The following is a 24,069-nucleotide window of genomic DNA, read 5'->3' as shown; positions in this document are numbered from 1 at the left end:
AGGCTGGTATCAGTAAAAGTGAGTATGAAGCTGTTGTCTCGTCCTAAAAACCCAACTGGTTCATTAGTGTCCTTTAGGAAAACCTGTGGTCCTCAGCCATTCTGGCCTATATGTGACTCCAGTCCCACACCAGCATGGTTGACTCTTAAATTGCCCTCTTGAAGTGATCAAGCTGATTGTATCAAATAGAAGAAGGTCCATACACCTTCTAAGGGGACCTGGGGTTGAGCTTTGCCAGCAATATGCACACACAAACAAAAATCCTAAAAGCAAGAATGTTGAAACTGAAAATGCAGCAATTAAAAATGCAGAAAAGCAAAAGTGCGCAAAAGCAAAATGCAGAAATTGAAAACACAGCAATTAAAATGCAGCAAGCAAAAATCCAGGGATGGAAAATTGAGAAAGTGAAAATGCAGTAATGCAAAGTGCAGCAAATAAAATTTCAGCAATCAAAATCCAGCAATATGCCTTTTAAGTACTCAATTCCCCAAAGGCTAGACATGTCTGTCCTTTGTCACCCACTATTTAATGGTGAACCAAGCGCACAAAACATTCCTGGTGCAAAAATCAAGAAATCATTCAATTGGGTAAATACTCTTCATTTGCATAGCAATCAGGACTTTAATGAAGTTCTCACACATTTTATATCAGACCGCCTGGAAGACTGAATGCAACACAAATCAATCCCATCACATGCTTGTTCTGTGCTAGTGGCCGAAAAATGTATCCTGGTGTTTCAATCCCTAGCCTTTGGCGCCTGCCTGCCCCTGATAATGATAGAATATTGCTCAACAGAGTGCAATTTTATGCCTGATTTAAATTTATTTCAAAAAGTGATAGCGAAGCAACTCTAATCGCTCAGAGGATAAATGCACACCCCCAAGTCTACTGAACCAACCACATCATGGAAGTCCCAGGTTCAATCCTAGGTTGTGCTAAATTAGCTAATTCAAGCCTTGTTGTGGGGAAGGACGGCTACAATTTGCCTGTATCCCTTTGTTAGGAGGGGGGGAAACATAATTCAGGGTTTCCACTCCTGATCATTATTCACTGAATTCTACTGAAAAGCGCAAATGTGCAGACACCATGTGAGGACAGAACTGGCTCGGCTTTGATGGAACCATGGTGAAGGAACCTGCCAGCATTTACTGTTCTACTTCATGTGCTAAGAATGGCTACTGAGGTGAAGTGGTGGAAGGTTGCCAGGGCACTTGGAACTGTACCCAGTCATGAGTCAGCAGCTGAAGAGAGAATTATTTTTAAAAGTCTGTTGGGAGTCAGATAAGAATTTCATTCCTAGCTCAATATTACCAGGCATTTCCTTGGAACTGCTCCCGCTCTGTCACCAGAGGTTTGGTGGAAACCCCGTTTCCACCATATTTAAGCCACAGTTACGGCAGTGATTTCTATGCAAGTAATGTGAAGCCAGTGTCACTGTGTTTACAATTAAAGGCTAAAATGTTCATTAAATACTCAAAGGGATGGTATTCTGCAAAACTTTTTGGAAGATGAAACTTTTTCACCCAAAGCATTATCAAGCTGTGGAATAGATAAACAGGAAAAGTGATTGAAGCAGACTCGATGAATGGGTTCAAGAGACAACTAGATATGTTTTTGGAGAAAGAATTGAGGGATATGGTGACAAAGTGAGCAATGGGACAGATGTTCGAAAAAGTGACAAGCTTGTACTGCCAAATGGCCTTTCCCTGTTCCCAACAAAGTCTCTGTTAAAGGAACAATACTGAGGAAGAGGTACTTTCAAAAAGGTACTCACCTAAAGAATGTTTTAAAATATCATTTACTTCCCTTGCCTTATCATTTGCCAGTCTGCTGAAGATCTGCCGACAGAATTAATAAGTGGCTGGGACTTGTGCAGAGTGCTTCCTCCACAGTATTGCTCTCCTATAAAGGTTTATGTACTGAACACCATTTTTATGATTTCAAAACTGCTTGCACTGAAGTTCCCTTCTGTTGCCTTTAGGTTTATTGCTAATTTTTCCCTCTATGATATTTACATTTTGTTACTGTTACTCCAGAGTTTGGAGCATTTATTTTTTAAAGCATTATTTCCTCATGTGGTGAGCTTTCAGTTCGAGTCATTAAAGAAGTGCAAAAGACAATTTCTCTTGTTAGCTTATGGAAAGAGATTTGCGGGACCTGAGAGCAATCTAACACCATCCATTCAAACCTTCCCACAACGAAGGTCAAGTTCAGTAATGCGAGGTTTGTGCAGACCTCCATACCAGTGTTGCATTCTAACTTTATGATTGGCAAGGGTGCTCAGTGGCAGGTGTACATAGTTGTTAATCAAATGTCTTATTCCAGTAGTTTAGTTAAAAATGAGTAAAGGTTTGGTTGCAAATGAACAATATTCATCCTAACAATAATGGATAGATTCAAATAACAGGCACCAGCCTAGGGCTCAAAGCTATTAGGTTAAGTTAAGCTAAGCAATCCCACAACCAACGGCTTAGATCAAAGCTCTGCAGTGCTGTCACATCCAGTCATGAACGGTGGTGGACAATGAAACAACTAAATCAAGGAGGACGCTCCACAAACATCCCTATCCTCAATGATGGAGGAGCCCAGCACATCAGTGCAAAAGACGAGGCTGAAGCATTTGCAACCATCTTCAGCCAGCAGTGATGAGTGGATGATCCATCTCAGCCTCCTCCTGAGGTCCCCAGCATCACAGATGCCAGTCTTCAGACAATTTGATTCTCTTCACGTGATATCAAAAAATGGCTGAAGGCACTGGATACTGCAAAGGGCCCTGACAATATCCCGGCTGTAGTATTGAACACTTGTGCGCCAGAACTAGCCGCACCCCTAGCCAGGCTGTTCCAGTACAGCTACAACACTAGCATCTACCCAACAATGTGGAAAATTGCCCAGGTATGCCCTGTACACAAAATGCAGGACAAATCCAATCCAGCCAATTACTGGCCCATCAGTCTACTCTCCATCATCAACGGTGATGGAAGGTGTCATCAACAGTGCTATCAAGCAGCACTTACTCAGCAATAACCTGCTCACTGATGCTCAGTTTGGGTTCCACCATGGGTCACTCGGCTCCAGACCTCATTATAGCCTTGGTCCAAACATGAACAAAGAGCTGAATTCCAGAGGTGAGGCGAGAGTGACTGCCCTTGACATCAAGGCAGCATTTTACGGAGTATGGCATCAAGGAGTCCTAGCAAAACTGAAGTCAACGGAAATCAAGGGGAAAACGCTCCACTAGCTGGAGTCATATCTAGCACAAAGGAAGATGGTTGTAGTTGTTGGAGGCCAATGATCTCAGCCTCAGAACACCACTGTAGGAGTTCCTCAGGGTAGTGTCCTAGGCCCAACCATCTTCATCTACTTCATCAATGACCTTCCCTCCATCAGAAGTGGGGATGTTCACTGATGATTGCCATGTTCAGTACCTCAGATACTGAAGCAGTCTATGCAGGAAGACCTGGACCATATCCAGGCTTGGGCTGATAAGTGGTAAGTAACATTTGTGCCATGCAAGTGCCAGGCAATGACCATCTGCAACAAGAGAGAATCTACCCATCTCCCCTTGACATTCAACAGCATTACCATTGCTGAATCCCCCACCATCAACATCCTGGGGGTTACCATTGACCATAAACTTAACAGGACCAGCCATATAAATACTTTGGCTACAACAGCAGGTCAGAGGCTGGGAATTCTCCAGTGAGTAACTCACCTCCTGACTCCGCAAAGCCTATCCAGCATCTGCAAGGCACAAGTCAGGAGTATGATGGAACACTCTCCACTTGCCTGGATGAGTGCAGATCCAACAACACTTAAGAAGCTTAACACCATCCAGGACAAAGCAGCCTGCTTGATCAGCATCCCATCCACCACCTTAAACATTCACCCCCCTCTAGCACTGGTGCACAGTGGTAGCAGTGTGTACCATCTACAAAATGCACTGTAACAACTCACCAAGGCTCCTTTGACACACCTTCCAGTCCATGACCTCTACCACTTAGAAGAACAAGGGCAGTAGATGCATAGGAACACCACCACCTGCAAGTTCCCCTCCAAGCCACACACCATCCTGACTTGGAAATATATCACTGTTCCTTCAATGTCACTGGATCAAAATCCTCCATAACAGTACTGTGGGTGTACCTGTGGACTGTAGTGGATCAAGAAGTCAGCTCACCACCACCTTCTCAAGGGCAATTCAGGATGGGCAATAAATGCTGGTCTTTTCTGTGCTGCTCACATCCCATAAACAAATTTTAAAAAATTAACAGTGGCGTAACTAATGTGCCACCACATAAAAGAGTGAGTGCTGATAATATTAATTAGAACTTTCTATTCATTGTTCTTGCAGGTGTACTGGATCGGCCCTATCCTTGGTGCTGTCCTTGGTGGTATTTCTTATGAGTTCTTTTTTGCCTCCAGCGCCTCTCAAGAAAAGCTCATTGCCTGTATCACTTGCAAAGATATCGAGATTGTGGAAACAGCCAGCGTGTCCCGTTCATCGTTGCTGACGGTCACACAGTCTGCAATGCGAGCAAAACAGACTGCAAAAGTGCAGGACCACAGTTAAAGTTAACATTATACATTTGTCTACTTACCTATATAGGTAGCCTGGATTGCTTTCTTGAATCTGTGCTAGAGACATGGTTTGTCACAAATATTAATGTATGGAAGTCAATAGTGTTAGCACCCCTGATGGTTTGGTTGGTGAGTGCGTTGGCTAGTGTGGCACTGATGTATACAGACCAGAATGTTCCAAGTTCAAATTCCCCAATGTGTATTGAGTTAGTTGATCTCACCAGGCCACCAATTGGGGCATTTCTATTACTGTCAGGGCTCTTGGGTTAGGGAGGACAGCCAGGTTCCTGTTCATTGACCTCCTGTTAGAAAGTACACCTAAGAACATCAGCTGGGCTGTGATATCGTCCATGGTTGAATGCTCCACTAACAAGGCCCCTTAAGCACCGACTATGCCTGTGCACAAATATGCTGGCCTCACCCACTAATGCAAAGACAGCTCATTTAAGTATTTTTCTGGCGCTCTCACCATAGAGCTCACAGAACCATATCCCAGGACCAGTGGAACCGTATCCTAACACGAATGGAACCATATCCCAACAAGAGCTCAACATTTTTAGAACAGGCGATAAAAGTTGGGTGGGAAGAAAAGGGAAGCTCATGTATTTGATGACTTGTCAAAAAAAAGGTCATCAACCTGAAACTTTAACTCTGTTTCTCTCTCCACAGATGCTGCCTGACCTGCTGAGTATTTTCCAGTATTTTCTGTTTTTATTTCAGATTTCCAGCATCCACAGTATTTTGCTTTTGTCTAATGTAGTGTTATTCTGCCACCATCCAAAGAAAAGAAGGGTTATGTGATAAAGCCAGTAGCTGAAATTCTGTGATCATACCCTGGGGCTGACAAATTTACCTGATTTAGGAGTACTCAAGACTCAGTGACAAGTTTTGAAATTATTCCATTAAGAAAATCATCCCTCACATTGATTTGACAAAAATAATTTCTTGTTTTCTAGACAGTAGCTCAAGCCTCAGAGTTTTCAGAAAATGGAATCTGTATCAATATTGGTCTTTGAACACAAACCTGTTCCACCTTTTTAAGAACAACCTCTACACCAAGCTTGTCTTCATCTGTCTTAAACTGAAAACCAACAATTATTTACTGTGCCTCTTTGCCCGTACTGGTAATTAGTATAGCAGTTCTGACATCTTTTGGCTGCTTAATGAGGTGCGATGCAATCTCATTATTGTCCCAAATTCTCTTGAAACTTTTCCAAATGTTAGCTCTAGTTTTGCTGGGAATGGTACATTTTGAATAATAGATTGAAGAACTATTCAATGGCTTAATTCCTGGTGTTTAGCACTTTAATTTTCTATTTTAAATTACTTCTCAGCTAGTCGAATCACACAGAGCAGGATACAGTCAAATAAAAATAGTACTGATCAGTTTTGAGTGCTCAGCTGAAAAAAAAATAGCTGACTTTAAATATTCTCATTTTCCCCCTGTATTTCCTTTCAAATCATTTTGGTAGATTCAGAGTGAGTTAATTCCAAATCTGACGCAACGTAAAGCTCATCATTAAGTTCCGTTGGTAACAAACAAGAAAGGACTAGCGTATCAAAAACATGCATGGTGTATTGTTCAGCCATTTCAGCTGGACTACATGCAGATTGCAATCATACTTCCTTTCACTATAGATACAAAGTTAGACCGATATTGATACAGATACCATTTTCTGAAGACTCTGAGGCTTGAGCTACTGTCCATAAAACCATAAATTATTTTTGTTAAATCAATGTGAGGGATGATTTTCCTTAAAGGAATTGAATAATTTCTAAACTTGTCATCGAGTCTTGAGCACTCCCAAATCAGGCATAGTTCCAGGATGATCTACTCTGCCTAAACAATGTGCCTTAATCCCAGATTTAGTGACGCACTGATGTGATATTTCTGTTTACCATGTGTCATTCTGAATGGATATCATATCTTGCGCTAAATTATCAGCAGTTTTAGTGCCATGGACTCATCGCCACTGAGAATACCCAAAACCCATTTCACAGGTACCAGTGAGGTCATTTTCACTTTATTAATCTGGGCTGGATTTGAACTCAACTCCCAGGGATGAGTGGCCAATGAAATATTCTTGTACCTGACTCACTCATGGGAAAGTAAACAACTTTTTAGGCTCACTCTTTCCTTAATAGATGCTGAGACTTAATTATTAAATCCTTGCAATGATGCTATGATAAAAGGTCTGCTATCTAAGTTTTCATATTCTCATAGCAGCCATACCAGGTCATAATAATAAGCATTCTAAAACTTTTTACAATTGTTTTGTGTTCTGCTGAAAGAATCAAACAGAATCTACTGTTAGTAACAGATATTAGATTCAGGTCTGTTAGAAAAGTTTTGTTGAAATAAAAATTGAATATAACATCCTTTTTAGCCCCGTGAGTACTGGTGAATAAAGGACAAACTTGCAATTATCAGAAAATTGGAATAGTTATTACTGTAGCAAACTATCACTATAACTAATCAGCACGAGCTGTAAAAACTGTTCTACGCTGGCTCATTATATGAATTGTTACAGTGAGGGTGTGGGATATTGAGCAGCATTATTCTGGGGGTGTGGAATATTAAACAGTGTTGTAGTTAGGTGTGATATATCGGTCAGTATTTTCCTTGGGAGTGTAACATCAGTGTTACAGCGGAGGGGGAGGTTATGCAGAGGTATGTTTTTTCTTTCCGTGATGGATCTTTAATCAATCTGTGCTGCATCAGAGTGATGGTGTATCAATATCATATGGAGGGGATGTTATTTCAGAAAGTGTAAAGGAAGGGGTGCGATTTATCCAAATATTATAAGAAGTAGTCACTTTACTTGCATTTTGTTAACTGCCAGTGCTTGAACCCATTCAATCTACTGGTACTACTTAATAGCAGATGCCTCTCTTTCTTCTGGTAATTTTTTAGATTAGATTAGAGATACAGCACTGAAACAGGCCCTTCGGCCCACCGAGTCTGTGCCGAACATCAACCACCCATTTATACTAATCCTACACTAGTCCCATATTACTACCAAACACCCCCACCTGTTCCTATATTTCCCTACCACCTACCTATACTAGTGACAATTTATAATGGCCAATTTACCTATCAACCTGCAAGTCTTTTGGCTTGTGGGAGGAAACCGGAGCACCCGGAGAAAACCCACGCAGACACAGGGAGAACTTGCAAACTCCACACAGGCAGTACCCGGAATCGAACCCGGGTCCTTGGAGCTGCGAGGCTGCGGTGCTAACCACTGCGCCACTGTGCCGCCCTTAAATTTAATCAATTTAAATATCGATAGAAAATTTCTGTTGAACTACTGAATGAATCAACAAAGCTTGTCAACACTATATTCTTCAGTCTTCATCTGTTATCTCAGTAATAACTCTTTCAGTGTTATTTAAATTATATACAGCATTTTGCTTCTTTTGTGTAGACAATAAAGAAATTAGACTAGCACTGTGACTGATTTTCTACTTCTCTTTTGGCAGTTAGGTTTTCTTAAAAGTGTCATCAAACTACCCATCTAATCTCACACTTCTGTTAAAACAGACATATTTCCAACACCACCATTAACCTACAACCACTCTAACCTCACACTGCTGTTACTGTAGATTCCTCACACTGTCATTAGCACACAGACACTGCAACTTCCCACTGTCATTAACACAGCTGATTAACCTTACACTATGAGATCACAGGCATTCTAAATGCACAGGCTGTGGTAGCCAAGTGGTTATGGTACTGGCCGAGCAACCCAGACGTTCTGAGTTCAATAGCAATCTGTGTACTGGCACCAAAGAATGACCCTGAAATCTGCCAGATTGTCAGAAAAATCCAGTTGGTCACATAATGTCCTTCAAGGAAGTGAACCTGCCAACCACACCTGATCCAGCCTAAATATGATTCCAGGCCCATACTACTTGATTAATTTTTGATGCCCAACATGACACTTAATTGTAGAAGAAACAAGCAATAAAACCACCACCTCCTCAGGGCAACTACAGATGGACAGTAAATACAGCCTTGCCAGGGCTGCCCACATCCTGGGAATGAATAAAAGAAATACACTGCCATTAAAAACATAAACGAAACCTACTCAATGGATATTTAATGAAGTGCACTTTAATTCATGACTGGAAAGTTCAATAATTTGTGTACTGTGATAACTTAGCCTCAATGAACCTTGGATAACACTTTCTTTATTCAATCTTTTGTTTAACTAGCATTAATATTGGACGTTACATGTTTTATTTTAAATGAGCTGCTGCTGATGTTAACATAATGCCAATCAGAAAATCAAAGTTTCACTATCCATGAAGACTGACTACTTGGTCAAGATACCCGAGAGCTGATGACTGGCATAGAACAGTGTTCTGGCTTAAGTCAGCGACTTTGAGAGGAAATAAAACAACACATGCACATTATGTTTGGACCAGCTACTTGTGTCAGCTGTGGCTTAGCGGTAACTCTCTTATCTCTGTGTTAGAGGTTGTGGGCTTATATCTCACTCCTGAGACTTGAGCACAAAAATCTGGGCTAACACTTCACTGCAGTACTGAGGAGGGGCTGCACTGTCAGAGATGCGATCTTTCGAATGAGCCAAGGTCTTGTCTGCTCTCTCAGATGTGTATAACAGATCCCACAGCAGTGTTAGAAAAAGAACAGAGTTCTCCCTGGTGTCCTGGCTAATATTTATCCCTCAACCAACATCGCCAAAACACATTATATCTGGTCATTTATCTCATTGTTGTTTGTGGGGCCATGCTATATGCTAATTGGTTGCTGTGCTTCCTACATTAAATAGTACTTCATTGGCTGTGCAGTTCTTTGGGACATCCTGAGGAAATAAGAAGTGCTGTATAAATGAAAGTTTCCTTTTCAGATGACAATTACAATACAATAACTCAATCATGGCGTTGGTGCATGAACGCATAAGCAAAAGCTGAAACACAAGAAACAACGTCCTACGTTCAAGGGGTTATAAAATGCAAATTGTTGTTGCTCTCTTTTAATCATTAGTTGAATTACTATCCTAAATACAATCACAGTTGGACACTATTACTTACAGTTAGCACATAGCCAGTTTTGATATTTCTCAAAAATAATTTTTAATATGACTGTTTTGAAATCATGGTTGTCTTCATTTAAGTTCTGCTCTGTGACACTGATAATGACCTTTGTGACAGAAAACCAGTTTTTTAATATAGTAAATTATGCAAATATACACTTTCTATACAGATTCATCGCATACAGGGATGGCTGCAGTAATCTAACTGAGGAATTTATATGACATCATAAGCCACGAAAGCAAAGTTTGAGTTATCAGTTGAACCCCTAGATTGGATTACTGCCTGTAATTCTCAAGAGAGACCTAATATTATGTATTATCATTCTCAATTTTTGTTTTACAATTTTCCCTCCTCTCCTGAAGTCACTGGGGTATACTGTAGTTTCATCGGTGCCCAGGTGGTTATCCTTCATCTACGAGCCATGACAGTGAGAGTTGGCAGGCTATTTAATCCTGGCAAGCAACAAAGCTTCTGAGCCTGTCCTCACCTGATGCCCATGGATTGTTGTTTTCAACAGGAGTGATTAGGTAGTAAGTAAAAGCAGGAACAATGGATGATTTTCCCTTTATTAGCCCACCATGCTGAGGCCAATTGTAGCACCCCCAACTACTGATCCAGCTGAAATCAGTTAATTCAGCACAGAACAGGAATCAAACATGGGACTCTCTAGGGCTGCATGGCTTAGTACCAGACTGGATAGTGCCCATACTCATCTTCCAATGTTTTGCATTAATACTGAGTGATGCAGGTCCTCACTGGATATCAGTCTGTAATATAGGACCTTACACAATACCAGGTTTATTTGGATAGTTAAACAAATACTGTTTCATAGAGACAGAGTTTCTGGTATTTAAGGTAAGAATATAACTAGGTTTGGGCAATTCCCTAATTTCTTTTGGCTGGGCGAGGGGTTTCAAAGCCCTGCAGGAAGGTCAGGGATGTGCTATTTGGACAGAATTTATCTAGTTCTCCAGCCAATCGCAGGCTGGAGTATTTAAACCCAGGCATTAACTGTGTCACCGTCAGCAGAATTTTACTGGAATAAACTCTCAGTACAATAGACTTGCCTAATCAGATCCACACTACTCTCACTCATTGTGTCCAACTGGCAACACTCAATAGCAAAAGACAAATATACTGCAGAGCCCGACAGGCCATATATACTTTATGTATTTTGTACACTCCTGCAAAATCTATTCTTGCAGCTATAGTAAAAATGCTAAGTTAGTGAAAGTGGTTGCTGCTAATCACATGATTTTCCACCAGTGTCGAAATAAAGACATAACAACTTGCCTTTAATGCAGTAAAACGTGCCGAGGTGCTTCACAGGAGAGTAATGAGACAAAAACTGACACTGAAGCTAAAGAGATATTAGGGCAGGTGACTAAATTGTGGTCACAGAAGTAAATTTTAAGGAGGGTCTTAAAGGAGGAGAGGGGCGGGGAGGTATGAGGGGTTTAGGGAGGGAATTCCAGAGTCTAGGGCCTCACCAGCTGAAGACAACTAGGGGAGGGGGAAACAAAGAAAGTGGCAGATGCATAAGAGTCCAGAGTTGGGGGAATACAGAGTTCTTGGAGGATTGTAGGGCTGAAGGCGGTTGCAGAGATAGGGAGGGGTGAGGCCATAGAGGGATTTGACACGAGAATGAGAATTTTAAAAATGAGGCATTGGTGGACTGGGAGCCAATGTAGGTCAGTGAAGATAGGGGTGATGGAATTAGAGCTTGGTCAATGCTGCTCCATAATTGGTTACTAGGAAATGCATGAGAGTAGCCAAGGATATTTGTCTGTTCAACTTCTTCCTCCCTCCATGTAGGAACTGCCTCATCTCTGGTTGTTGTTTACACACAACAGCTTTTAGATCGAGAATTCAGCATGTAGGCAATCAGAGGCACAAACCCATATTCCCATCAGCTGTGACTCAGTTGGTAGCACTCTTGTCTGAGTCAGAAGGTTCTGGGTTCAAGTCCCTCTCCAGGACTGGAGCACAAAAATCTAGGCTGACACTCCAGTGCAGTACTGAGGGAATGCTGCATTGCCACTTTCAGATAAAATGCTAAACTGAGGCCTTGCCTACCCTCTCAGGTGGATGTAAAAGATCCCATGGCAGTACTTCAAAGAAGGTCAGGGGAGTTCTCCCCAGTGTCCCGGCCAATAATTATCCCTGAACCAACATCACAAAAACAGATTATGTGGTCATTTATCACATTGCTGTTTGTGGGAGCTTGTTGTGTGCAAATTTGTTGCCGTGTTTCCTACAACAGTGACTACACCTCACAAATATTACTTCATTGGCTGTAAAGCGCTTTGAGACATCTGGGTGTGATCAAAGGTGCTATATAAATGCAAAGTTTTTTTTTGCGGTTCTGGTATATCTTTGCCATCTCATTACTTTCCCACAGCACCAGTTGTGCCAGTTTTGCTCTTGTTCTGTTGATCAGGATTTCTCAATGTAAACAATGACCCCAGCAGGTGTAATCCAAAAGAATGGAAATGCCTGCTGTGCCTAAGTAAATCCTCACTATTACTGAGAATGACAAGAGATTTCCTCTGCTCAATATTTGTAGTGAAATCATGAGCAGGTTCTTTTCTTTTGTCCTTATGATTTCACTGCAATTAGCCAATAGACAAAATCTCTCCCCAATGTCTTTAAAATTCTGATAGGCAAAAAAAATTACATTATAATGAATACAATTACTTAATTTTATTACATTGATCATCAGTTCTAAATGGACTGTTCCACTGTCATGAATTGAATCTAACTGATACTTTCCACATTATATCTTCAGCTCTTAATATACAATGAGACAATTCACTCAAAAGGGAGAGGTGGGTCAACATTATGTAAGGCCTACCTTAAATACCAGGGACTCCAAAATGTTTTGAACTTTTCAATATTACATTTTATTGGATGACCCAACATGGCAATTTCCTTTAACTGCATCTAAAATGTTGACCAAAACCAAAGAAAGTTAGATGAAACTAAACTTTTAAAAGGGGACAATACCCCGTTTTTCTACAACTTATGCATGGAAGAAATCCTGTTCCCAGTGCTGCGATCCACTCAGTGCTGCATAACGCAGATACGCAGCTTGTACCATTGTATTTTAGTTCAGCATCAGGCAGATGCTATTGTGGATCCCAGGACAATCTATTCTGGAAAGGATGATGTAACTGTAGCCAATTTACGCAAAGCAAAATTTTGCAAAATCACTATCGTTGTTTCTATTCCTTCAACAGCTGCTGACTCCCCACCATCAACCAGGAGATTACCCAATCAATATTACTCGCTCCCTCTGCATATACAAAATGGCGATAGAGTTGCGAGAGAAACTTCTGGAATTTACTTCACGCGCCACCTAATGACCAGAGGCAGCAACTACACCTAGACAGGAAACTTGATTGGGAAAGGGTGGCCTAGCAGTTTACAATGGTTAATGTTAACAGAAAAGTAGCACCAAAAATTGTGACAGCAGGAAGTTAGGTCTGTGGACAGGGAAGATTTTAAAGAATAGATCATCTTAAGCAGTATAGGAGCAAAAGCTGTTCATTGTGATGTCATTCTTCCATGAATGTATTATGTGAAAGAAAATCAAGAGCAACTTCTCCCTTTGGTGGTTCCAAACTGGATTTCTCCACCACAGCAAAAATGGAGTAACTGGTCAATTATCTCATTGCTGTTTGGGGGACCTTGTGCGCAAATTGACTGCCACGTTTGCCTATGTAATGACAGGGTCTACAAAAATAATTCATTGGCTGTGAGGCATTTTGAAACATCCTAAGAACATGAAAGCTGCTATGTAAATGCAAGTTCTCTCTTCAAGGTGGAATCACAGGTTATGTCTCCATGAATAAGGCAGAAAACCTTAAAAGTAACATTTGCTGAAATTCACCTGAAATCCAAGATCCAAGAAAAAGTAAAGAATCCAAGATTGAATTCTGTCAAAGTGCAGTAACTCACTGAGGTGACCTACCAACAGGCATAAGTATTTTCATTAAAGTGTCTGATCCCAGATAATTGACCTGAATGGGTAACAGCTTGGGGGTCTCAAAGAGTCAAGTTGAGATATTCTTTAACTGATGATCCACAAATGAAACAATTTTCTTCATGCCCAGCATGAAGTCCCAGGAGCAGCTCTTTTAACCCATTCACTTACACAGAGTTAAAATCAGGCCCAATAAGTCTGGCACTCCAGCATCCTTGTATAACTAGTCTCTTGTGGCATATCTGCCCATCTGTTGAATCAAATGCAAAATTCAGAGGACTCAATTGCCAGGTCATGACAAACAAATGTTCATCTTCAAGTCACATATGCACATAGGGGAGCACACTTAATCCTACATAGTTTCTCATCAGGACATCAGTGGATCTCATCAAAAATATGTTACTTTTGCTTTTTTAAATTTCATTCCTGGATGTGGGCGTCGCTGGCTAGGCCAGCATTTATTGCCCATCCTTAATTGCCTTTGAGAAAGTGGTGGTGAGCTGCCTTCTTGAACCACTGCAGTCCTCGGGGTGTAGGTACACCAACAGTGCTGTTAGGAAGGGAGTTCCAGGATTTTGACCCAGCGACAGTGAAGGAACGGCGATATAGTTCCAAGTCAGGATGGTGTGTGAGGGGAACCTGCAGGTGGTGGTGTTCCCATGCATCTGCTGCCCTTGTTCTTCTAGGTGGTAGAGGTCATGGGTTTGGAAGGTGTTGTCAAAGCAGCCTTGGTGAGTTGCTGCAGTGCATCTTGTAGATGGTACACACTGCTGCCACTGTGTGTCGGTGGTGGAGGGAGTGAATGTTTGTGGATGGTGTGCCAATCAAGCGGCTGCTTTGTTCTGGATGGTGTCGAGCTTCTTGAGTGTTGTTGGAGCTGCACCCATCCGGGCAAGTGGAGAGTATTCCATCACACTCCTGACTTGTGCCTTGTAGATGGTGGACAGGCTTTGGGGAGTCAGGAGGTGAGTTACTCGCCACAAAATTCCCAGCCTCTGACCGGCTCTTGTAGCCACGGTATTTATGCGGCTGGTTCAGTTCAGTTATCTGGTCAATGGTAATCCCCAGGATGTTGATAGTGGGGGTTTCAACGATGCTAATGCCATTGAACATCAAGAGTAGATGGTTAGATTCTCTCTTGTTTGAGATGGTCATTGCCTGGCACTTGTGTGGCACGAATGTTACTTGCCTCTTATCAGCCCAAGCCTGGATATTGTCCAGGTCTTGCGGCATCTGGACACGAGCTGCTTCAGTATCTGAGGAGTTTGAACATTGTGCAATCATCAACAAGCATCCCCACTTCTGACCCTATGATGGAGGGAAGGTCATTAATGAAGCAGCTGAAGATGGTTGGGCCTTGGACACTACGCTAAGGAACTCCTGCAGCGATGTCCAGGGACTGAGATGATTGACCTCCAGCAACGACAACCATCTTCCTTTGTGCTAGGTATGACTCTAACCAGCGGAGAGTTTCCCCCCTGATTCCCATTGACTTCAGTTTTGCTAGGGCTCCTTGATGCCGTGATATCAAGTGTAGTCACTCTCACCTCACCTCTGGAGTTCAGCTCTTTTGTCCATGTTTGAACAAAGGCTGTAAAGAGGTCAGGAGCTGAGTGGCCCTGGCAGAACCCAAACTGAGTGTCTCTGAGCAGGTTATTGCTGAGTAAGTGCCGCTTGATAGCACTGTCGACAACCCCTTCCATCACGTTACTGATGATTGAGAGTAGACTGATAGGGCAGTAATTGCCTGGGTTGGACCTGTCCTGCTTTTTGTGTACAGGACATACCTAGGCAATTTTCCACATTGCCGGGTAGATGCCAGTGTTGTAGCTGTACTGGAATAGCTTGGCTTGGGGCATGGCTAGTTTTGCAGCACAGGTCTTCAGTACTATTGCTGGAATGTTGTCAGGGCCCATAGTCTTTGCAGTATCCAGTGCCTTCAGTTGTTTCTGGATATCACGTGGATTGAATTGGATTGGCTGAAGATTGGCATCTGTGATGCTGGGGACCTCAGGAGGAGGCCAAGATGGATCATCCACTCGACATCTCTGGCTGAAGATGGATGCAAATCTTCAGCCTTGTCTTTTGCACTAATGTGCTGGACTCCCCATTGTTGAGGACAGGCATATTTATGGAGCCATCTCCACAGTGTGACATTCTCTACAGGAGTAATTAACTTGCCATCTGAAAGGCCAGTACTGACTGAATTACCATTGGCAGATAGACAGAATTGGATTGTAAACAGGCAAACAGGCTGTTAAGAAGGCCAAGTTGCTAAACTTGTTCAGAAGTCTTAACCATGTTGTTGCCAAGCGCCCTCTTCTTTTACATCATAATTAAGTTTCTAGGCAGATAGATTTTAACAGGCAAATGTAAGATCATGAACATTGAAACAGGAAACATAAAATGTATAGAATTGAAAGGATGAACATTAGCAAAAGTGAAAAAAGGAAAAGGATTTGGATGTCACTGTTGGCCATTGACTGAAAGTACCAAATCAATATGAAACTATTATCAACAAAGTTAACTATGTATTGGGATGCTCTTCAATGTCATTTGATTATAATTCAAAACAAGTTATCCTAACTCTTTAGAACATTGGTGAGGTCATATATAGTTTAATGTTTGTAATTTTGAGCACCCTAATTTCAAAAGAATGCTGAAGCACTGGGGAAAATTCAAAGAGTAATAAGGATTATTTGGATTTAGGGCTTGAAGTTATGAAGAAAAACTTGCAGAACTGAACTTGTTTTTCATTGGAGGAACAATCATTCAGAGGGGACAAGATCCTGGTCTTTAAAATGTTCAGAGGCATTGATAAATGTAGATGTAAGTAGGCTTATTTAATTTGGACACTGTATGTAGAACTATATTACATGAGAATTATATTTACATGCTTCAAGTGACAGTAGAGATTGAAAGATTTTTTTCCATACAACAGTGGACTCTCAACGAAAGCAAATAATGCTGTGTTGATTAATTCCTTTTTATAAAAATTGATAAATGTCTGGTAGGAACAGGTTTGCAGGTTTTGAGTAGACAATATGGGTTGAAATAAGCATGGTGAGCCAAATGGCCTCCTTCTGCTGTATCATTCTAAGAATAGCTAGGAACAATGAAGTACTCTTTGCAACATGATGGTTTCTAGGCCATGGCCATATCATCTCGTAGAAAAAATTCTGGTCAAAAGTGAATAATGTAGGTTGTATGGTTAAACAGACATTCTGAAGTTTTGCTTACTTTTAGAGGATATGAAGAAACTGCCTTCACTCAAGAGATTAGTAAATTGTGTGGACTCCGTGAAAGGGCAAATTGTGCATGATCTGTGGAAAGGATAGGTCTAATGGGCCAAATGGCCTTTTCTCGTTCTGTGCTTTCTTATAGAGAGATACAGCACTGAAACAGGCCCTTTGGCCCACCGGGTCTGTGCTGACCATCAACCACCCATTTGTACTATTCCTACATTAATCCCATATTCCCTACCATTCTCCTACCTACACTAGGGGCAATTTACAATGGCCAATTTACCTATCAACCGGCAAGTCTTTGGCGGTGGGAGGAAACCAGAATACCCGGCGGAAACCCACGCGGTCACAAGGAGAACTTGCAAACTCCACACAGACAGTACCCAGAACTGAACCAGGGTCGCTGGAGCTGTGAGGCTGCGGTGCTAACCACTGCGCCGCCCCTAATGCCATTCTTATGCCATTAGCATCTACAAACTACAGTGTAGCATGCACATGACGGAAATGGCTGGAAAAGCAAAAAGAATGGGGGAAATCATCAAAAAAGCTCAACAATACTTGTTACAGTCAGCAACTTCAGTACTCAACAAAGCACACATTGAGTCAGTGGTGAAATACTATAGTTCTATTTAGCAGGCTGCAGGGAAAATCCCTGTCTTGATTCTAGAGCTAGTGCAGTCCAAAGCCATACAAGTCAGTGGACTAAATGAAAATAACATACTCCATGACAGAATTCATCCTCCACAACACCAAAGAGATGTATGCAGGCAGTTAAACCCAGTGAGTAAGGATTTCTATACATTTTTTTAAATGTTCCCTACTGCTCAGCTTTTCTATTCAGGGTTAGTAATATGTTCCTCTTGATACCAATTTTCCTTCCTGATGCTTAGTGCCGCCATTATGACCTCTGTGTCTTGCTGTACAGCTCTGCAACACATTCCAAGAAAAGAACATTTTATTGGGTTTACGACTCTTCTAGCCACCTGAAAATAGCAAAATTGATGGGCAAATTGATAAAAACAGTCATCGTCTTCGGCTGTCCCTCGATTCGAGGATAACATCTACTCAAGGTTGTGAGTTTCTGCCATGGGTCTTCATGTGACTGAACAGGCCGATTCTTGACCCACAGATCTTTGGGCACATGAGGCAGGACGTCTCACAAGGTAGTGGGATCCACAGTGCAGGATTTGCTTCCTTTTCTTTCCTTCTCTGCCGCCGCTCTGCCTCATCATTGAGGCGTTTGGACTCAAAACATGAAGCAGCTTGATGGACAAGTTGTCGCCATTTTAAAAGATTGGTAGCAAGCTCCTCCCAGTCATCAATGTCAATCCTGCCATGCTTCAAAGAGAGCTTCAGAGTGTCTTTGAAGCATTTTCTTTGTCCTCCCCTGGACACTGGCCATTTGAGAGTTAAGAAAACAGGACTTGGCAGGGCAGACGGTTTCGGCCATCCGGACGCAGTGTCCAGTCCATCGGTTGGTTTTGCAGGAGTTTTGCCTGAATGCTTGTGGAGCTAGCTTCAAGAAGGACACTAGTATTTGCTCGATGGTCTTCCCATTGAATCCAGAGGATGCAGCGGAGGCTTTGCTGATGGAATTTCTCTAGCAGTCTTATGTGTCACTGATGCACAGTCCAGGTCTCACTGCAGTACAGGAGTGTGGTGACAACAACTGCTCTGTACACTAGAACTTTTGTTGACTTGCGGAGGTCTTTGTTGTCAAACACTCGCTGCCGTAGTTTGTAGAAGGCTGAGCTGGCACAGCTGATCTGGTGTTGGATCTCCTCGTCAATGGTGGCCTTTTGAGAGAGGAGGCTGCCAAGGTAAGGGAAGTGCTCAACATATTCCAGAGTCCCTCCTTCAACATATATGGGAGATGGAATATTTGGCTGACCAGGTGTGGGTTCATATATGAGTTTCGTTTTGGCAACGTTCAAGGATAGGCTTCAAAAAAGTGCATATGATCAATTAAGCGTCTTAGGATTATGACAGAGCATTGTGCACCTTTACAGCAAGACTTTCCTGGGTGGAATGTGCAGTTACTGCAGGACTCCCTTCAATGCAATGTGCAGTTATTTCAGGTGTCCCCTAGATGGAATAGGCAGTTACTGCAAGTCTCCCTGAATGTAATGTGCACTGTTATTTCAGGTCTCTCTGAATATAATGTGCTGTTATTTCAGGACTCCAATAACAACTTATATTTATATAGCACTTTTAATGTAATAAAACATCCCAAGGCACTTCACAGGAGTGTTATAAAACAAAATTTGACACCAAGCCACAGAAGGAGATATTAGGGCAGATGGCCAAAAGTTTGGTCAAAGAGGTTGCTTTTAAGCAGCGTCTTAACAGAAGAAAGAGAGATGGATAGGCAGAGAGGTTTAGAAAGGGAATTCTAGAGCTTAGGGCCTTGACAGCTGAAGGCACAGTCACCAATGGTGGAGCAATTAAAATTGGGGTGCTCAAGAGGCCAGAATCTCGGAGGATTGTAGGGCTGGAGGAGATACAGAGATAGGGAGGGGCGAGGCCATGGAGGGATTCAAAAACAAGGATGAAAATGTTAAAATTGAGGCATTGCTTGATCAGGAGCCAATGTAGGTCAGCGAACACAGAGGTGATGAGTGAACAGGACTTGGTGCAAGTTAAGACATGGGCAGCAGAATTTTGGATGACCTCAAGTTTACAGAGGGTAGAATGTGGGAGACCAGCCAGTTGGAAAGGTAAAGTCTAGTGATAACAAAGGCATGAATGAGGTTCCAGCAGCAGATGAGCTGAGGCAGGTGCAGAGTTGGAATTAGGGGGTCTTACTGACCATCTTAATGTCAAATATGCCATTGAGTTTGGTTCAGCCTCAGACAGTTGCCAGGGAGAGGGATGGAATCAGTAGCTGGGGAACAGAGTTTGTAGCAGGGACCAAAGACCATGGCTTTGGTTTTTCCAATATGTAACTGGAGAAAATTCTGCTCATCCAGTACTGGATATCAGACGAACAGTGGACAGTGGAAGAGTCGAGAGAGGTGGTGGTGATGTAGAGCTGGGTGTCATCGGCGTAAATGTAAAAACTAATGCACTGTTCTCTAATGATGTCACCAAAGGGCAGCATGTAGATGAGAAATAGGAGGGAGTAAAGGCCTGCTCAGGTTGGGATAAAGAACCTGACCCGAACCCGACCAATCCCCAGCGGACCCGAGCTCAACCCGGCCTGAGTCCCTCCAATTTCGCCCCGAGCCCGACCTGAGCCCGACCATCCCTTTACTTACCTTCCAATTCGGAACCTCCAGGAAGCTGCAGCACATGCGTGATGACATCATAGTGACGTCATTTGCTCACTACGCAGACTCAGTTTCGTCGGGGATGCCTAACTCAGGTAGGTTTTTTATTTTTAATACTTACCGGCAGAGCACTTACCGTGTGTGTCCGACCTGACCCGAGTCCGACAGCCGGACCTGGAGGAGGGACTGAACCCAACACATGTCGTCGGGTCCCGTCGGGTTTGGGTCGTGTAGCAGGCCTTTAGGAGGGAGTAAAGGATAAATCCTTAGGAATCCCGAGAGTTAACAGTGCGGGAGCGGGAAGAGAAGTCATTGCAAGTAATCCTCTGGCTAAGATTAGATAGATAAAAATGGAACCAGGCAAATGCAGTCTCACCCAGCTGGACGGCAGTGGAGAGGCATTGGAAGAGGATGGTGTGTACAACTGTATCAAAGGCTGCAGACAGCTTGAGAAGGACGAGGAGGAATGGTTTACCTTTATTACAGTCACATAGGATATCATTTGTGACTTTGGTAAGAGCCGTTTTGATACAGTGGTAAGGGTGGAAACCTGTTTGGAGGGATCTAAACATGGAGTTGCAGGAAAGATAGGCATGAATTTGGGAGGTGACAACACGTTCAAGGATTTTGGAGAGGAAAGAGAGGTTGGAGATGGGGCGGTAGTTTGCAAGGACGATGGGGTCAAGGGTTGTATTTTTTGAGGAGAGGGGTGATGATGGCAGATTTAAAGGAGAGAGGAACAGACCCTGAAGAAAGAACAATATACGCCTCTCAATGTAATGTGCACAGCAATACTGTATTTTGTACTTTGAAAAACCCTGCCTCGACATACATACTATAATCAAGGCTTATGTTCAGTCACACTAATACGCACAGTATGCAAAACTAATATGTTCACATTCGGCTTCCACCAGTTTGCATTCACAGTTACCCAAATACACAAATACTTGGTTATATCCATACTCTCAAATCCATGGTTTCGAAGCGTGTGCAGTTGGAACTCCAGAAAATGAAATTACTTTTTCTGGGCTAATGTATCAAATCCTACTAAATCCTCCAGGACAATGGCAGTATTAACCAGAAAAGTTTCCAATTGTTATGTAACCGTGTATGTGAATAAATCCCCGCCTCCCACAACACGTCACAGTATTAACCCTGCAAGCAAAAGCACACTGGATGGTTAATTGACACCTCCCTCTGCTTTAATAGCATCGATCTTTAGGATGCAGTTTTGTTTATTTACATTTTTCAATGCTGAAATGTTGTGTTATTCATCGTTTTTTGATCAATCAGCCGCCACAAGCAAATCACTAGTTCAAACTACAATAGGTTTAGAGAAACTGATTTCACCTGCTTTTTTCAACAACTTTAGACATATTGAAGGCAAAGCGATGCTCTGCAGCAATCAACGATGTGTTGCTATAAGTGAGAATATTACAGTAATTAAAACAAGAATTGTGTCCATAAATATCCACTTGTTCACACCTCAGTATATACTGAGGATTATTTAACAGAGTCCAGACTGGAGTATATATAGAGATTATTTAACAGAGTTCAGAATGGAGTATGTAGAGATTATTTAAACAAGTCCAGAAAGGCTTGAAAAAGACTTGCATTTATATAGCGCCTTTCATGACCACAGGACATCCCAAATCACTTTACAGCCAACGAAGTACTTTTGAAGTGTAGTCACTGTTGTAATGTAGGAAACGCAGCAGCCAATTTGTGCACAGCAAGCTCCCACAAACAGCAATGTGATAATGACCAGATCATCAGTTTCAGTGATGTTGATTGAGGGATAAATATTGGCCAGGACACCGGGGAGAACTCCCCTGCTCTTCTTCAAAATAGTGCCATGGGATCTTTTATGTCCATCCGAGAGGGCAGATGGGGCCTCGGTTTAACGTCTCATCCAAAAGACGGCACCTCCAACAGTGCAGCACTCCCTCAGTGCTACACTGCAGTGCCAGCCTTGATTTTTGTGCTCAAGTCCTGGAGTAGGACTTGAACACACAAACTTCTGACTCAGAGGTGATAGTGCTACCAACTGAGCCATAGCTGACATAAATTCAGAGTGGAATATGTGTAGAGAGTGGAGCATATGTAGAGATTATTTAAAAGAGTTCCATATGGAGTATATATAGAAATTATTTCACAGAGTTATTTAACAGAGTTCTGAATATGTGTACAGATTGAACTTCACCCCAATTAATTTCTCCTCAATTCCTTATTGGATTTATTAGTGACTATTTTATATTCATGACCCCTAGTTTTTAACTCCCCCAGAAGTGGAAAGATCTTCTCCACATCTAACCTATCAAACTCCTTCATAATTTTAAAGCCCTCTACCAGGTCACCTCTCAGCCTTCCCTTTTCTAGAGAAAAAAAGAGGCCCAGCCTGTTCAATCTTTCCTGATAGTTGTAACCTCTCAGCTCCAGTGCCATCCTTTTAAATCTTTTTTGCACCTTCTTCAGCACTTCTATATCTTTTTTATAAAATGGAGACTAGAACTGTGCATACTACTGTAATTGGTCAAATCAAGATTTTATATAAGTTTAATATAACTTCTCTGCCTTTGAATTCTATTTTTCTAGAAATGTATTCCAGTGCTATGTTAGCAATGTTATGGCTTTGTTGACCTGCGATGCTACTTTTAATGTGAATCTGTACCCCTTGATCCCTTTGTGCTTCTACCCCATTTAAAGTCGTATTTTCCAATGAGACTGTGGCCTTCTTACTCCTATGAAAATTTATCACCTCACACTTATCAAATTTGAAATTAATTTGCAATTACAGACCTATTCTGCAAGTTTGTTAACATCTTCTTGTATTTTGTTGCAGTCTTCCTCAACATTAACTATACCACCCAATTTGGTGTCATCTGCAAATAGTACTTCTGATTCCCAAGTCCAAATCATTGATGTAAATGGTGAACAACAGTGGTCCCAGCACCAATCCCTGTGGAATACCACTTCCCACCTGTTGCCAGTCTGAGTAACTATCTTTATACCTGACTCTTTGTTTTCTGTTTTGTAGTCAGTTTGCTATCCATTCTGCTACTTGTTCCCTAACTCCATATGCTCTGACCTTACTCATGAGTCTACCGTGCTGTACCTTACTGAAGGCATTTTGAAAGTCCATATATATTACATTTTTTTATTTGTTTGTGGGATGTGGGCGTCGCTGGCTGGGCCAGCATTTATTGACCATCCACTGCATTATCCTGGTCTCCTCTGTTACTTTCTCAAAGAATTTAATAAGGTTGGTCAAACATGACCTTCCTTTTGAAATCCATGCTGACTATTCTTTATTATATTTTCAGTTTCTAGATGCTTTTCTATTACATCTTTGAGTAAAGAAGCCATTATCTTTCCTACCACCATTAAGCCAACTGGTCTATAGTTCCCAGGATTTGTTTCATCTCCCTTTTTGAATAAAGAAGTAACCAGTCCTCTGGCACTATTCTGTTAAATATATATTGTACCTCTTCTATTTCTTCCTTAGTTTCTTTTAGTGCGCACGGATGCAATCCAGGGGTTTTATCCTCTTTAAGTTTGTTTAGTTTATCAATTATCTCCTTCCTTTCTATCTTAGATGTCTTGATATCCTTTTTGATGACTTCTTCTAATGTCATGGCCACCTTTATCTCCCTGGTAAAAAGTGAGGCAAAACAACTTTTCAATATTTTTGCCATTTTACTGTCATTATCTATGAGTTTATCTTGTACATCACTTAGTGACCCTATCTCTATCTCAGTTGTCCTTTTGTTATTCATGTGTCTATAGAATGTTTTAATATTTATCTTTACATTTGATAATTTCATTTTGTAGCGCCTCGTTACTTTCCTAATTGTTCTCGTATTTTTAACATAGTTTCCAAGTTTATAGTTGATTGCAGACAGAGGATGCAGGAAATTTAAATCAT

At 41.8% G+C, this 24,069-nt stretch overlaps 2 protein-coding genes across 2 annotated transcripts in view; one reads left to right on the top strand and one right to left on the bottom strand.

Moving 5' to 3' along the window:
• The window catches only part of LOC137358628 (aquaporin-4), a 28,314-nt gene extending 23,741 nt beyond the window's left edge, over positions 1 to 4,573 (top strand). Inside the window, exon 5 of the mRNA XM_068024748.1 lies at positions 4,355 to 4,573. Within this exon, the coding sequence (XP_067880849.1) occupies positions 4,355 to 4,573 (219 nt within the window). The remainder of the gene's footprint in view (positions 1 to 4,354) is intronic.
• LOC137358625 (zinc finger CCCH domain-containing protein 10-like) overlaps positions 1 to 24,069 on the bottom strand; it is a 105,839-nt gene that overhangs the window by 39,511 nt on the left and 42,259 nt on the right. The window lies entirely within an intron of this gene.

The sequence above is a fragment of the Heterodontus francisci genome, chromosome X (assembly GCF_036365525.1).
Source record: "Heterodontus francisci isolate sHetFra1 chromosome X, sHetFra1.hap1, whole genome shotgun sequence".
Classification (NCBI taxonomy): domain Eukaryota; kingdom Metazoa; phylum Chordata; class Chondrichthyes; order Heterodontiformes; family Heterodontidae; genus Heterodontus; species Heterodontus francisci.
Note: the sequence above shows the minus strand (reverse complement) of the source record. Positions and strands in the feature narration are given on the sequence as shown.